Source organism: Oncorhynchus tshawytscha, unplaced genomic scaffold (assembly GCF_018296145.1).
Source record: "Oncorhynchus tshawytscha isolate Ot180627B unplaced genomic scaffold, Otsh_v2.0 Un_contig_57_pilon_pilon, whole genome shotgun sequence".
Taxonomy (NCBI): domain Eukaryota; kingdom Metazoa; phylum Chordata; class Actinopteri; order Salmoniformes; family Salmonidae; genus Oncorhynchus; species Oncorhynchus tshawytscha.
In genome coordinates, this window is record NW_024609823.1 from 135823 (window position 1) to 152768 (window position 16946).

The 16946-nt window shown below is 45.5% G+C and overlaps 1 protein-coding gene across 1 annotated transcript in view; it reads left to right on the top strand.

Annotated features, from left to right (window-relative positions):
* LOC121846113 (UPF0606 protein KIAA1549L-like) overlaps positions 1–13719 on the top strand; it is an 89532-nt gene extending 75813 nt beyond the window's left edge. Inside the window, 6 exon segments of the mRNA XM_042319030.1 lie at positions 1202–1334; positions 7719–8120; positions 8288–8385; positions 8833–9203; positions 10625–10776; positions 12322–13719. Of these exon segments, the coding sequence (XP_042174964.1) occupies positions 1202–1334; positions 7719–8120; positions 8288–8385; positions 8833–9203; positions 10625–10776; positions 12322–12591 (1426 nt within the window). The 3' untranslated portion in view covers positions 12592–13719.
* The last annotated feature ends 3227 nt before the right edge of the window (positions 13720–16946 follow it).

A 16946-nucleotide genomic window follows, 5' to 3' on the forward strand; every position in this document is an offset into this window, starting at 1 on the left:
AGACCATCACATTGCCTCCACCATCTTTTCATTTTTTCTACGTCTCTCGAATGTTGTTCTTTGTGATCTGAACACCTCAAACGTAGATGTCTGTCCATAACACTTCTCCAATCTTCCTCTGTCCAGTGTCTGTGTTCTTTTGACCATCTTAATCTTTTCTTTTTATTGGCCAGTCTGAGATATGTTTTTTTCCTTTGCAACTCTGCCTAGAAGGCCAGAATCCCAGAGTCACCTCTTCACTGTTGACGTTGAGACTGGTGTTTTGCGGGTACTATTTAATGAAGCTGCCAGTTGAGGACGTGTGAGGTGTCTGTTTCTCAAACTAGACACTCTAATGAACTTGTCCTCTTGCTCAGTTTTGCACCGGGGCCTCCCATTCCTCTTTCTATTCTAGTTAGAGCCAGTTTGCGCTGTTCTGTGAAGGGAGTAGTACACAGTGTTGTATGAGACCTTCAGTTTCTTGGCAATTTCTCGCATGGAATAGCCTTCATTTTTCAGAACAAGAATAGACTGACGAGTTTCAGAAGAAAGTTATTTGTTTCTGGCCATTTTGAGCCTGTAATCGAACCCACAAATGCTGACGCTCCAGATACTCAACTAGATACTCAACTAGTCTAAAGAAGGCCAGTTTTATTGCTTCTTTAATCAGAACAACAGTTTTCAGCTGTGCTAACATAATTGCAAAAGGGTTTTCTAATGATTAATTAGCCTTTTAAAATGATAAACTTGGATTAGCTAACACAACGTGCCATTGGAACACAGGAGTGATGGTTGCTGATAATGGGCCTATGTAGATATTATGTAGATATTTGATAGAAAATCTGCCGTAATAGTCATTTACAACATTAACAATGTCTACACTGTATTTCTGATCAATTTGATGTTATTTTAATGGACCAGAAAATGTGCTTTTCTTTCAAAAACAAGGACATTTCTAAGTGACCCCAGACTGTTGAACAGTAGTGTGGCTGGAAAGGCCTATAGAATATAATAGAATGTTGATTCATGATGACATTGTTGCTGCTGATGATGGTGAGGTTTGATGACGAAGAAGATGATGACCACGACGATGATAATGAAACCAGGAGTTTCTCCTAGTTAACTGTATTGTCTAAGGCAGTTTGTTGCACTCATTTGATTAACACATTCCTCTTCTTATTGGCTGATGGATTCGAGCTCTGTAACACTCTGTGATTGGCAGACACTCTCAGGTGAGGCAGCGGACCTATCGGAGCAGGCAGAGCCTGAACAGCCCGAGTACCGGAGGAACAGAGATGGACCTGCTGGTTATGAGGGAGAGACCCAGGAGAGGCATCAGGAACAGCGGCTATGACGTGAGTCCCACTCCCCTGACCCTGGTCCTGACCCTGGTCCTGACCCTGGTCCTTTCCCACTGGCCCTATCTGAACTGGTGTTCTGGGTCTCAGAAGCAGACTGGGGTTCAAACACTATTTCAAATCTTTCAATTACTTTGAGCATTTGCTCTAGCATGATGGGTTTGGAGTGGCAGATAGTTGGGGTTTGGAATGGCAGATGGGAGGGGTTTGGAATGGCAGATCGGTGGGGTAAGGAATTGCAGAAGGGTGGGGTTTTTAGTGGCATATGGGCGGGGTTGGAATGGCAGATGGGTAGGGTTTGGAGTGGCAGATGGGCGGGGTTGGAATGGCAGATGGGTGAGGTTTGGAATGGCAGATGGGCAGGGTTTAGAGTGGCAGATGGGAGGGGTTTGGAATGGCAGATGGGAGGGGTTTGGAATGGCAAATGGGAGGGGTTGGAATGGCAGATGGGTGGGGTTTGGAATGGCAGATGGGCGGGGTTGGAATGGCAGATGGGTGGGGTTGGAATGGCAGATGGGCAGGGTTTAGAGTGGCAGATGGGAGGGGTTTAGAATGGCAGATGGGTGGGGTTTGGAATGGCAGATGGGTGGGGTTGGAATGGCAGATGGGTGGGGTTGGAATGGCAGATGGGTGAGGTTTGGAATGGCAGATGGGCAGGGTTTAGAGTGGCAGATGGGTGGGGTTTGGAATGGCAGATGGGAGGGGTTTGGAATGGCAGATGGGAGGGGTTGGAATGGCAGATGGGTGGGGTTTGGAATGGCAGATGGGAGGGGTTTGGAATGGCAGATGGGGGGGGTTCGGAATGGCAGATCGGTGGGGTAAGGAATGGCAGATGTGCGGGGTTTGGAGTGGCAGATGTGTGAGGTTTGGAGTGGCAGATGTGCGGGGTTTGGAGTGGCAGATGTGCGGGGTTTGGAGTGGCAGATGTGCGGGTTTTGATGTGACAGATGTTCGGGGTTTGGAATGGCAGATGGGAGGGGTTTGGAATGGCAGGTCGGTGGGGTAAGGAGTGGCAGATGTTATTGATTCCATTGTGCCAGCCAGCTAAAGTATTTGAAATTATTTCAAATAGTATTTGAACCCAGGACTGTGCCAGATACAGCGTTGTGAAAAACTATTGCCCCTTTCGAATTTTCTCTTGGACTTGAAACCCACAAATGTTGCTGAGTTAAAGCAGTCCTGCATGCAAGTATGTTTATTTTGTTATTCGTAAACTCAGGTTCCCTTTATCTAACATTCGTTTTTTGCTGAAGATCTGACAACATTCAGTATCAAAAATATGCAAAAATAGAGAAAATGTAAAAGGGGGCAAATCCTTTTTCCTGACACTGTATCTGTAGCTTACATGTCCACAGTCGTTAAAACCACTCATTTTACAGGTCATTTACTATCCAAAAATAGCTAACATCCCCAGGTGACTGGAGACAACAGCTTCCTGTTGCAAACAAACAAACATATGTACCTGCACGCTCCAAATGTGTTGTATGGTGCTGCATGTTTCACAACAGACACATCACTGGGTAGTGAACTGTCTGTTTGTAGTACCTCTGGCAGGGTACTGTTGCAGTCAAGGCAGTTGTCTTAAGGTGTAGAGGTGAGTTCCATTCAACATCACAACATATTGCAATCCTGAATGCACCCCTAATAGAGCTCTCCAGGGGTCAAAGTCTCAGATAGGAACTGGACTGTCCACATACAGGTGTGGTTGAAGTTAAGCACATCAAACTGCAGTGAAGGAGTTGCTTAATGGTTGATAGTGGTAGATTCATAAGGTGTTCTTTATAGTCCTCGCCTCGCCCCTCCTCTCCTCGCCTCGCCACGCCTCACCTCGCCTCTCCTCTCCTGTGGTGTGATACTGTTGCTGCGTAGATGATGCTAGACAGATGCAGTTAGAATATCAAGAGGCTAAAGAGCAGCTCCCTGAAGTCATGTTTCAGATCACTACTTAACAAACACCACAAATATCTCTAAGACACTCACAACACTGTTAATATCTTATAACCTTTAACCTTTCATTTACAAACAGAGAACGAGGTAGTTTTACAGTAAGCTCCTACTTTACAAACAGAACAGCATAGTGTCTTTCTCTCCTGTATCTAATCATCTCAGGCATTGGTTTTAACAATAACCACATATTACAGCTAATGGAATATGTATCACATTTACCACAGACAGTAACAACTCTTTGAGTCTATTGTCAATATCCTCTACATAGAGAAGCATCATTTCCTCCCAAGCAACCTGTCTTCATACTTCTCTTCCTCCACCTCCTCCCTCCACTGTTCTGCTCCCTGTCTTCCTCCACCTCCTCCCTCCACTGTTCTGCTCCCTGTCTTCCTCCACCTCCTCCCTCCACTGTTCTGCTCCCTGTCTTCCTCCACCTCCTCCCTCCACTGTTCTGCTCCCTGTCTTCCTCTATGTCCTCCCTCCACTGTTCTGCCCCTTCTCTACCTCCCGTGGAAGTGAAACATAGCCTCCCTGCAGTAACCGTAACAACCGTGTCAACCTGCAAAAAATCCGGTGCTAGCGTGTTCGGTCAGCTCCTTGCAGAAGGACTGGCTCTATTGATTACAGTGGGAACGCTTGCTCTGCGGGCCATATCACTGTGGATCCACGTCTCCGCCTGTCCGTGTTGCTCGGGAACTGATTTATGAGGCGGCTGCGCCAGGTCTCCTGTGGCTGCTCCCTTCCACTCGCACAGGAAGTAGGGCACCCTCAGATCCAACTCATTTATCACCCTGAGAGAGAGTGGGATGGAGGAAGAGAGAGGCTGGAGGGAGAAATCAAGGAGGGAGAGGTGGATATAGAGAGAGCAGAGCGAGCACAGAGCGTGGGTGAGAAAAGGGAAGGAGAGAGAGTGAGAGAGAGTGAGAGATATAACAGTAGGCTAACACACAGACCTCCAGTAGTTTACCGCAGTGCTTAATTACTTCTACAGTGATTTGCCGGATTGTTTATCGCCACAATGAATCTACGGGGGGCGGGAGGAGAGGGAAGGAGGAGATGGAGAGATAAACAGAAACACAACTCACACTCCGTACAAAACTGTCCCGGTAGCACTCTACCCTGCAGAGACCAACCAGAGACAGAGCAGTTCCACTGGAGGAATACTGAACACCTATTCATGTGAGATATTACAGGACTACAGTGTACCATCAAGCAGCTCTGGCTAACTTAGTCAGCATCTTGTCAACAACAATGCACAGCCAGGATGAGTCACTAGTATAGCTTCCTGAATCGTTAAAGCCACTTGAACATTTCTCATCTGACCATCTCTGGTTGAGTCAGTGGCATTCCACCCAGCTATCAGGGGACTGTTCATTTGCCGTTGTAGCACTGTGCTCGTAAATCATGAAATGGGGGGGTTGCAATGCATTGTGGGATAGTCCTTCAGTGCTGTAAAGAGAAAGTACTTGGTACGAGTGTCTTTGAGGTTGTGGTGTGTTTCTGTGTAAAGGACATGGCTCCCTAAACCGGGGCAGCATCACCAGTTTGCAGGGTGCTAATAAAGTGAATGAAGAGTTTTTGTTTGAGCCTCAGAGAGCACTAAAATGACTCTCTACTCTGGTAGATCTGGGAGACAATGACACTCTACTCTGGTAGATCTGGGAGACAATGACACTCTACTCTGATAGGTCTGGGAGACAATGACACTCTAATCTGATAGGTCTGGGAGGCAATGACACTCTACTCTGATAGGTCTGGGAGACAATGACACTCTACTCTGATAGGTCTGGGAGACAATGACACTCTACTCTGATAGGTCTGGGAGACAATGACACTCTAATCTGATAGGTCTGGGAGGCAATGACACTACTCTGATAGGTCTGGGAGAGAATGACACTCTAATCTGATAGGTCTGGGAGGCAATGACACTCTACTCTGGTAGATCTGGGAGACAATGACACTCTACTCTGAAAGGTCTGGGAGACAATGACACTCTAATCTGATAGATCTGGGAGACAATGACACTCTAATCTGATAGATCTGGGAGACAATGACTCTCTACTCTGATAGGTCTGGGAGACAATGACACTACTCTGATAGGTCTGGGAGAGAATGACACTCTACTCTGATAGGTCTGGGAGACAATGACACTCTACTCTGATAGGTCTGGGAGACAATGACACTCTACTCTGAAAGGTCTGGGAGGCAATGACACTCTACTCTGATAGGTCTGGGAGGCAATGACACTCTACTCTGATAGGTCTGGGAGACAATGACACTCTACTCTGATAGGTCTGGGAGGCAATGACACTCTACTCTGATAGGTCTGGGAGACAATGACACTACTCTGATAGGTCTGGGAGACAATGACACTCTACTCTGATAGGTCTGGGAGACAATGACACTCTACTCTGAAAGGTCTGGGAGGCAATGACACTCTACTCTGATAGGTCTGGGAGGCAATGACACTCTACTCTGATAGGTCTGGGAGACAATGACACTCTACTCTGATAGGTCTGGGAGGCAATGACACTCTACTCTGAAAGGTCTGGGAGGCAATGACACTACTCTGATAGGTCTGGGAGACAATGACACTCTACTCTGAAAGGTCTGGGAGACTATGACACTCTACTCTGATAGATCTGGGAGAAAATGACACTCTACTCTGAAAGGTCTGGGAGACAATGACACTACTCTGAAAGGTCTGGGAGACAATGACACAATACTCTGAAAGGTCTGGGAGACAATGACACAATACTCTCAAAGGTCTGGGAGACAATGACACTCTACTCTGATAGATCTGGGAGACAATGACACTCTACTCTGAAAGGTCTGGGAGACAATGACACTCTACTCTGAAAGGTCTGGGAGGCAATGGCACTCTACTCTGATAGATCTGGGAGACAATGACACTCTACTCTGATAGATCTGGGAGACAATGACACTCTACTCTGATAGATCTGGGAGACAATGACACTCTACTCTGATAGGTCTGGGAGGCAATGACACTCTACTCTGAAAGGTCTGGGAGGCAATGACACTCTACTCTGATAGGTCTGGGAGACAATGACACTACTCTGATAGGTCTGGGAGACAATGACACTCTACTCTGAAAGGTCTGGGAGACAATAACACTACTCTGAAAGGTCTGGGAGACAATGACACAATACTCTGAAAGGTCTGGGAGACAATGACACTCTACTCTGAAAGGTCTGGGAGACAATGACACTCTACTCTGAAAGGTCTGGGAGACAATGACACTCTACTCTGATAGATCTGGGAGACAATGACACTCTACTCTGATAGGTCTGGGAGGCAATGACACTCTACTCTGAAAGGTCTGGGAGGCAATGACACTACTCTGATAGGTCTGGGAGACAATGACACTACTCTGATAGGTCTGGGAGACAATGACACTCTACTCTGAAAGGTCTGGGAGACAATGACACTCTACTCTGATAGATCTGGGAGAAAATGACACTCTACTCTGAAAGGTCTGGGAGACAATAACACTACTCTGAAAGGTCTGGGAGACAATGACACAATACTCTGAAAGGTCTGGGAGACAATGACACAATACTCTGAAAGGTCTGGGAGACAATGACACTCTACTCTGAAAGGTCTGGGAGACAATGACACAATACTCTGATAGGTCTGGGAGACAATGACACTCTACTCTGAAAGGTCTGGGAGACAATGACACTACTCTGATAGATCTGGGAGACAATGACACTCTACTCTGAAAGGTCTGGGAGACAATGACACTCTACTCTGAAAGGTCTGGGAGACAATGACACAATACTCTGATAGGTCTGGGAGACAATGACACTCTACTCTGAAAGGTCTGGGAGACAATGACACTCTACTCTGATAGGTCTGGGAGACAATGACACTCTACTCTGATAGGTCTGGGAGACAATGACTCTCTACTCTGATAGGTCTGGGAGACAATGACTCTACTCTGATAGGTCTGGGAGGCAATGACACTCTACTCTGATAGGTCTGGGAGACAATGACACTACTCTGATAGGTCTGGGAGACAATGACACTACTCTGATAGGTCTGGGAGACAATGACTCTCTACTCTGATAGGTCTGAACTGTATTAGCTCTACTAGTACTAATTGGAAATGAAGTGTGAACAGTGTATCAGTGGAGGTTGCTGAGGGAGGACGGCTCATAATGATGGCTGGAACGGCGCCAATGGAGCCATGTGTTTCATGTGTTTGATACCATTCCACTGATTCTGCTCCAGTCATTACCACAAGCCTGTCCTCCCTGATTAAGGTGCCACCAAACTCCTGTGTGTGTGTGAGTGTGTGTGTGTGTGTGTGTGTGTGTGTGTGTGTGTGTGTGTGTGTGTGTGTGTGTGTGTGTGTGAGTGTGTGTGTGTGTGTGTGTGTAACCAATTCCCCTCTTTTTCTCTGTGTTTCAGACTGAACCGGAGCTGATTGAGGAGACCAACGTGGATCGTCTGATTGGCCCGCGGGGGGGTTATGTCTGCCCCAGAGGGGTCAAAGGTCACTCAGAGACCTCCACGTTGAGCTCCCAGCCGTCCATCGACGAGGTACGCCAGCAGATGCACCTGCTCTTGGAGGAGGCCTTCAGCCTGGCCTCAGGGGGACAATCCTCCACGGCCGGACGCCACCACCACTCCCATCATCCCCACCCCCACCACGGTTACCACCACGGCCACTACAGCCCCGGACCTCCACCCCTGCCCTACTCTGACGTGGTGACCAGTGCCCCGGGAACCATGAGCCGTGGCCGGGGAGGAGGGCTGCAGTGGGTGCCGCCGTACGGAGCAGACATGTATCAGTGCAGCCTCCCCAAACCTGTGAGTGGGTGGAAGGATACAACCTCTGGGAATGGTTATGTTAGGTCAAAATGTACTACTGTACTGGTGCTAGTTGACTAAACCTTAACAAGTAGACACTTTCTCCTATCAGAAAACATCAACCCACAGTATATTATTCATGTGTGTGTTGACTTGTCTTCTTCCAGGCCTTTAGGTTCACCCAGCTTCCTGACATGGTTATGACCTCTCCTCCACCCCCTATTCCCCCTCGCACCGGCCCCCCTCCTGGGACCTCTCTAAGACGGTACGGCCAGGACACACACACACACACACACACACACACACACACACACACACACACACACACACACACACACACACACACACACACACACACACATACACACACACACACACACACACACACACAGCCCCATAACACTATTCTCACCTTTCCTCAAATGAATCAAAGCTGCAACACCTCTCTCACCCCAAAATGAATCACTGAACTCCCCAACATTCACATGGTAATATTCACCAGGGAAATGCAGTGTGGCCAGACTGATCTCAGTCATGTATACTGCACATTTGAAAGCAGAATCAGTGCAGAGGAAGATGACATGAATAGCAATGAGAATCCAGTGTTACTGTGGGTCTTATATGGAGCACCACTGTCCTCTTGTGGTGAAGAATATGTGTTGCATGTGAATGTGATTTTGCAATGTGAGCATTATCTCTCTCTCTGACTCAGCTCGTCGCCTAACCTGGGGTCCACGGCCAGGATCTCAGAGTCTGGGACCAACATGACGGACATGCAGACCCAGCATAATGACAGCAGCGCCCCCTATGTCTCTCTCTCTAGAGCAGCACTCCCCTCAGTCCCCCTCTCCAGAGCAGCACTCTCCTCAGTCCCCCTCTCCAGAGCAGCACTCCCCTCAGTCCCCCTCTCCAGAGCAGCACTCCCCTCAGTCCCCCTCTCCAGAGCAGCACTCCCCTCAGTCCCCCTCTCCAGAGCAGCACTCCCCTCAGTCCCCCTCTCCAGAGCAGCACTCCCCTCAGTCCCCCTCTCCAGAGCAGCACTCCCCTCAGTCACAGCAGAACAGCCGGTGTTCACCTACTCAGGTCAGAACCTGTTTGTCTGTTGTTTTTTATTGTTTTGTTATCCTAGCGGGGCTCTAGGTTAGGAGTTAGGGCTTGGGTAAGGAGTTTGGGTAAGGAGTTTGGGTAAGGAGTTTGGGTAAGGAGTTTGGGTTAGGAGTTAGGGCTTGGGTAAGGAGTTTGGGTAAGGAGTTTGGGTAAGGAGTTTGGGTTAGGAGTTTGGGTAAGGAGTTTGGGTAAGGAGTTTGGGTTAGGAGTTTTAAGGAGTTTGGGAGGAGTTTGGGTTAGGAAGGGCTTGGGTAAGGAGTTTGGGTTAGGAGTTAGGGCTTGGGTAAGGAGTTTGGGTAAGGAGTTTGGGTTAGGAGTTAGGGCTTGGGTAAGGAGTTTGGGTTAGGAGTTAGGGCTTGGGTAAGGAGTTTGGGTAAGGAGTTTGGGTTAGGAGTTAGGGCTTGGGTAAGGAGTTTGGGTTAGGAGTTAGGGCTTGGGTAAGGAGTTTGGGTTAGGAGTTAGGGCTTGGGTAAGGAGTTTGGGTAAGGAGTTAGGGTTAGGGTTTAGGAGTTTGGGTAAGGAGTTTGGGTTAGGAGTTTTGGGTAAGGAGTTTGGGTAAGGAGTTTGGGTTAGGAGTTTGGGTAAGGAGTTTGGGTAAGGAGTTTGGGTAAGGAGTTTGGGTTAGGAGTTAGGGCTTGGGTAGTTAGGGCTTGGGTAAGTTTGGGTAAGGAGTTTGGGTTAGGAGTTAGGGAGGAGTTAGGGAGGAGTTAGGGCTTGGGTAAGGAGTTTGGGTAAGGAGTTTTGGGTTTGGGTAAGGGTTTTAGGAGTTAGGGCTTGGGTAAGGAGTTTGGGTTAGGAGTTAGGGCTTGGGTAAGGAGTTTGGGTAAGGAGTTTGGGTTAGGAGTTTGGGTAAGGAGTTTGGAGTTTGGGAGTTTGGGTAAGGAGTTTGGGTTAGGGGAGTTAGGGCTTGGGTAAGGAGTTTGGGTAAGGAGTTTGGGCTTGGGTAAGGAGTTTGGGTAAGGAGTTTGGGTTAGGAGTTTGGGTTTAAGGAGTTTGGGTAAGGAGTTTGGGTTAGGAGTTTGGGTAAGGAGTTTGGGTAAGGAGTTTGGGTTAGGAGTTTGGGTTAGGAGTTTGGGTTAGGAGTTTGGGTAAGGAGTTTGGGTAAGGAGTTTGGGTTAGGAGTTTGGGTTAGGAGTTTGGGTAAGGAGTTTGGGTAAGGAGTTTGGGTAAGGAGTTAGGGCTTGGGTAAGGAGTTTGGGTTAGGAGTTTGGGTTAGGAGTTTGGGTAAGGAGTTTGGGTAAGGAGTTTGGGTTAGGAGTTAGAATTAGGGTTAGGATTTAGGTTTAGGTTAACTTTGTTGTTTGTCACAATTGTAGAACAACTTGATTCTTCTTCTAGTAATGGCAGTTGTCATTGTAGTATTTCCCCTGTATAACGACCTCCTAACCCCCCCACAGGAAACCCCATCACAGCGGTGTACGCCATCCCAGCCTCGCGGTCGGGTTACTCTGAGTACTTTGCCTCCACGCCCCCGTCCTCCTACCACAGCCCATCCTGGATGTCCTACCCCCCCGAGCCTGAGGACGTGCCCCCCCAGTGGGCTGACTCTGTAAGAACCCCCCCTACTCTCCACACTCACAGAGTAGGTAGAAGTAGCTACCCACTGTAAGAATAGGTCAAAGATAAATAAACAACGCAGATACAGAGGATGAGAGGTCAAAAGGACCAGAAGTCAATAGAGTAATAATGATGAAGGGAAATAGTGTTTTTTCTGTAATAGGGAATTATTGCTCAATGGTTCAGAGACATGGGAGGAATATGTCTTCTGAAATAGAATACTTGTTATTTGGCCATTGGCTAGTTTTATTGCAAGGAATTCTAATTGGTCAACCACAGGCTAGGGCTGGGTTATAAAACTACATGCTGTCCCTTTGTTCTGGGGAGAGAACCACTGGAGAGAATCACTGAGGACAGGGGAGAATGACCATCTACCTCTCAGCATAACATCTATGATTTGGCCTCTTTGAATAAACCTATTTTCCTCCCCCTGATTTGCTTTGGGGTTTGTGTTATTGAAGAGTAACATAAATTGCTAACACCACTGATCCTGGAACAGATACGTTACCTTATGGTAAAGTTAGGTTGGGGGTGGAATATTCTGATCCTAAATCTGTGCTTAATGGTATGTTCTACCTCGAGCCACAACCACACCACACACAAGGGAAAGCCCAATCCTGCCCCAGGTCTTAGAGTTGTTATGTAAACTAATGGAAAGTTACAGAGCTCAATGTGTTTTCCTGGATGTTTGTAAGACACCAAAATGTGACTCATCAGTGAATATGAAGACATTTTCATGACAGCCTCTGCAGAGAGCCTTATCAGGGATTGACAGTGAGCACATTCCTCATCTACCACTAACCTGATTTTCTATTGTACAATACTCTCTGTCTCTCTCTGTCTGTTAAACATGAAACGGGTTCCATTTCCTCCTCTGTCAGATCTGTTATTGATCATGTGACCTCCCCTCTCCTCACTGGTCTCTTCTCTGTATGGAATGTTATTGTTATCCCTGTTTGTCTGCCTGTTTCAACCAGATGCCTTCACGCAGTGCCTTTTTGCAGAACCAGTGTCATTTAGAAACCATTTGCTGAACTGAATGTATGGCTGGCGTTGAGTGGACACAGCAAAATACCGGGGTAGTTGAGCACATTTCCTAAATGAACACCTCTGTTCTGTTTTCTTTTGGGTATTTCAATGATTAGTTGTGTGTAGAGTCAGACACATCTCATGTCCACATTCTAAACTAACCCATAAGTGGAGTTCAAATGCTTGGTTTGAATCGAAAGTCAATTTTTAAAAGTCACAGATATTTTAATCGCCGTTTTAATTTTTACTTCTTCATTTATTTTATCGTGTGAGTTTTGTCCAAGTGTGCTTGTGTATATTTTCCCTTGTTTTCAGCTATTTGAATATGTGCAATACATGTGGAAGAGAGACTATGTTCACCCAGAAAACTGATCCAAAAAGGATAATATGTTTTTGAATTTGAATAATAAAAATAAAAACAAAGCATCAGCTGTTTTTCTTATCATGTTGGTGGGTATCAAACCCTGTGTGGTTGTTTTGGTGACGCCTGGCCTACCCTCTCTTCCAGGTGGCTCTCCCAGGGTACGTGGAGTCCTTCCCTCATCCCCGCTACCCTCAAGGCAGCTCCCCCAGACTCCCCCTACACTACGGCCAGGCCATGGAGCCACACCCCACCCCGACCACCGCCGCGTCCCAGCAGAGCCTGCCCGATGCGGGGGAGCCCAGAGACAGAGTCCCCCTCAGCAGTCTCTCCACATCCGCCCTGGTCCAGGCCATCCGCCAGGAGGTGGCAAAGCTGGCCAAGAAGCAGACAGACATGTTTGAGTTCCAGGTGTAATCCCTCCCTCTAGTGGCCGGGAGGTGGAATTGCAGCACTCTCTTTTCTGAACATGCTGTAACACTAGAGACAAAACAAACTCTCAAACTCAACTTTTTTGACATTTGTATATTAAGACTGATAAAAGCCTCTTTCTTTCTATTTCTCTCTCTCCCCCACCTCTCTCAAAGTGGGAAAATCCCACGTTTCTCTGATGTGTTTCATCACCATGCTGTTATTTTGGAGTTACTGAAGAGTGAAAGTGTTCTATCTCAAACTGTCAGTCATCTCTATTTAACGATGTCTCTATAGTTACATTACCTGTTCCTTTACATTGTACATATGTCATCCCCACATCTAAAGACCGGTAATAATGAAAGATGAGTGTTTCACTAACCAGGACAGTAACCTTAGCAACCCACAGAGGAGTATGTCATGACATCAATAGAACAATTGATGAGGCAGAGAGAGTCGTCACATGTTCATGCACAAAGGTCCAACCACTTCAGAACATCAGAATGAAGTGATAACGAGCCAAAGGGTTTTAGGAGGATATATTGGCACGGTTGTTGTTAGGCCTGAGACGAAGTCGAGGGCAGGCAGACCGTGGCACTAAATCCTCCAAACACCGGTTTCGAGGGCATCACTTTTATACAATGTGTTACCAACATATTAAAATAATGATTGACATATGTTCATTAGTATTATTTTTAAAAATTAATTTAGTCATACTATTACATCCTTCTACAAGATATAGTCCCGACACAAATCTAGCCGGCTTGTCGTTCGTTCTATCAGTTTGGTTGCTACAGTGGAGAAGCGAAACAGAGTCGTTCAGTCTTTTTGTTCTGTATTTATGGATGCGACCCAGTCATTTGTTCTAAATGTTCCGTTTCCATGCTGGCTGGCAACGTTCTTATCCCTTTCTCTCTAGTTAGCCAACTAAGACTAACTTACAGCTAGAATAACAGCAAAGTAGTTGCATTTGTTTTAGCTGTTTTCTAGAGATATTTATTTGGATAAATCCATAACAATGAGCTAATGAGGCTCGATTTGTCCTGGCAAAATGTGCTCACTCATCAGGACACTGTTGTTCAGAGAGGCTAACCAACAACACAGCTAACACAATCACTTCAAACTGAAGCTGGAAAGACTGCAAACTAGCTGCACTTCATTTCATTTGACCTTTTTTCAATGTACATTTCTTTGTATATATCCATAAAAACGATACCAGCTGATTCATGATTTTGACTTGTTGAGAAACGCTGCCTGTCTGTCTTGTCCCGTCTCCTGACATGTTCATTACTATGGGACAGCTGGAGGTTGAATTTGAATATTGAAACAATGTTGCAAATGTCGGAGAGACAGACAGCAAGGTTAATACAAATCTCTGCTGTTGAAAACTAAATGTTAGTCTAAAGGAAATGTGAGATAATGTCTAGATGCTTTTTATAGTGGAGATTATGTTTATAAATTGCTTGGCTGGGATGATGAGACAGTGGATTGCGCAGTCATATGGAACAGAGTAAATAGACATTTTAACATCATAGATTTAGCTGGTGGTAACTTGTGGAATAGACACTGGCTGGAATGCGGTTTTAACCAATCAGCAGCATTCAGGATTAGACCCACCCGTTGTATAATGTGTATATATAAGCATGTAAAGGGATGCCATGTATCTTAGCTCTTTTTATAGAACAAGTCCATTTCAACTAAAAGAGAGACTTCTGTTTTGTTGTCATCTGCAATGGCCCTGAGTATTCCATCCACTGACAGAGGGGATTTAGCTTATGTTCTTCAATGACAATTGAGATCTGAGTCAGATTCCCTTTTCCTGTGCTCAGCCATGTCTTCTACGTATCATTTCAAGCAGTTTGAAAACAACATGACCACAAATTACATTGGACCACAAATTAGGCACAATTGAAGTCAGTAGATTTAAAGAAGGGTGTTGATTTTCTCCTATGAAAAGGAGGTGCTGATATTGTATATGAATGGATATGAACAGTGAGTTGAGATCTGACACCATGTTTGGAAGACACACCTGTCAGAACACATGTGCCTCATAAATTGTGATTATTGTGTCGACAAACACTTGAATCTGAAGGATGCCAACAACAATTTCACTTGTTTCTTGACGATGCCTCCAAACTGCCTTTCACAACGTGAACATGATCAGAAATCCAGTTCTGTAGCCCTTTTCTTGGACACAGTAAAGTTGGACTGGGTTTAACACAACTGTAAATGTAATGTGTTTCTTAACAGAAAGGAGAGAGGACACTTTAAATGCTGACACAGTGCTCAGTTAGATTTCTCTTTTCTTTAGAAATCTTTAGAAATCATAAAGAAATCATAAATTGGCCACAGAATCCACTCAGCAAATGTTAGAGAAAGTATGTATTGCACTGTAATGATTCTATATAACAGAGTGTCATATCTGTGTTCTACACAATACATTTCTACATTCTGTAATGTTTTTTCTTCTAGTAATGATCAGATAAGACAAAAAGCAGACTGACTCTTTGACATTTTAGGACTGGAGATGTGCATCTCTGGTTTAATGCACAAAATCCCCAGGATTGATTGGCACAAGGTCCTCTAGTAGGTATAATGATACTATACAGTTCATATGGACAGTGGTGGACTGGGACACTGTTAACTACATAGATATTAGTTTGACCTTTGAAGACCAAGGTGCTCTGTCAGCAGTGCATTCTTTACATCATATTGTGAATGTTTATCCCAATGACTTTGATCTCCTCCTTGATGATTGTACTGTAACTTTTTATTTTTAACGAGAACCAGCTCAAATGCACTTTATGCTATAGGAATATGTCTGTTATGTTAACTGTTGCTGGACAGGAAGGTGAAAAGGTTAGGGCAGCTCCCAGTCCTAAGTTTGGTCCTCTACACGGAGTCTGGCTTTTATTCTCTCGTTCCCAGTGAGTGAACACACCTTGTCTGAAGGTCCTTTTCAGTACAGTATTCATACAGTGGCTCTTGGTATTCTAATGGGTGGACATGGCATGCATGAGTCTACACATGGAAACCAAGGCTGAGATGAGCCTGGTTTGATTATCTTTGATAAGAGGAACAAGTGAGAGGGGGAAGAGTGTAATCGTTTTGGTCACAGTAAACCAAAGGATGGGTGGAAGAGCATATCACCTCACACATCATAGGTGGTATTGCAACACAAAAATAAACTGTTAAAATGAAAAGTTGTCCCAAAAATGTAACATATTTTCTCCTTCTGTGTTTATCATGACGACACATTATTGCATTATTTCAGATGTAGGTTATAGTTTTTCACCCTGATTTCCTTTTTTACTCACCCCCTGTACAGTAGAGTTTCTGTTTTCAGATGCACCCTGGGAGATTGGGTTTTCCAGCCCGTCCTGTGTGTCTGAGTGTAAATAGGAGAGGAATACTCTCTCTTACTGTAACTCCAAACCAGAACTCTGTTGCTTTTCTGTTTCCAGCATCTCTTTTGCTGATGGACTGACAACACTCATGGTTGAGGATGGACGGTCATGTTACAATGTAGCTACTGTATTGTAAAATGAAACCCTTTCTGTCTGTTCTGTAGATGCTGACCAGTTTTGTGATGAAATGAACACATTTCACATTTTAATGCTGATACATCAGTCTGCAGAGAGAAACAAGATGTCAGATTATGGGATTTTAATCTTTGCAGATTAACTCAATAAAAGGGATGACAGATTGGCTGTTTGATGAAGAATGTGGTTTGTGACTTTAATATATGATTTATTTATGAACATAAATAGTTGTTAGTCAAGGTAATTCTGATGAGATACAATCATAGTTTTTTCCCTGATTTGAATCCTTCTCTTCTCAGTTGTTGGATGACAGATGTATGAAGGTTGCTTAGGAAGTAATCTATAATGGGAGGGAAAGAGAATCAATCAATTTATAAAAGTGTTGGCACTAATTTTCCAAAGAGGTCTGACATTGTAATAGACAACAGCATCAGACGCCCCAAACTGTCTGTCTGTCACATAGACCTACTAGGTCTACAATACGAAACAGCGCGTTGAAAGTCAGATTGTCATATGAAAAAAATAGCACTGTATTTTACATCTCCCGCGATCTAAAGGCTCTCCCATCTGCTCTCCCAACTCCAACTCCATCATCAGGATAGCCAGCTCGTTGACTTGGTCCATTTCGCTCCTCCTGGCCACATGGATACCGGTCGGAGGACTAAACACCTCCAGAGGTTGGTAGTTGTTCACCACTAGGATGCCCGTGTCAGGCCACCGCTCCGTGTCTCTAACAGGCTGCTGCTGCTTCTGCTCCGCATTGCAATGATTATGGTCCTGCAAAATGGAGGTCCAAATATCCCCACATGCGTTGGACTG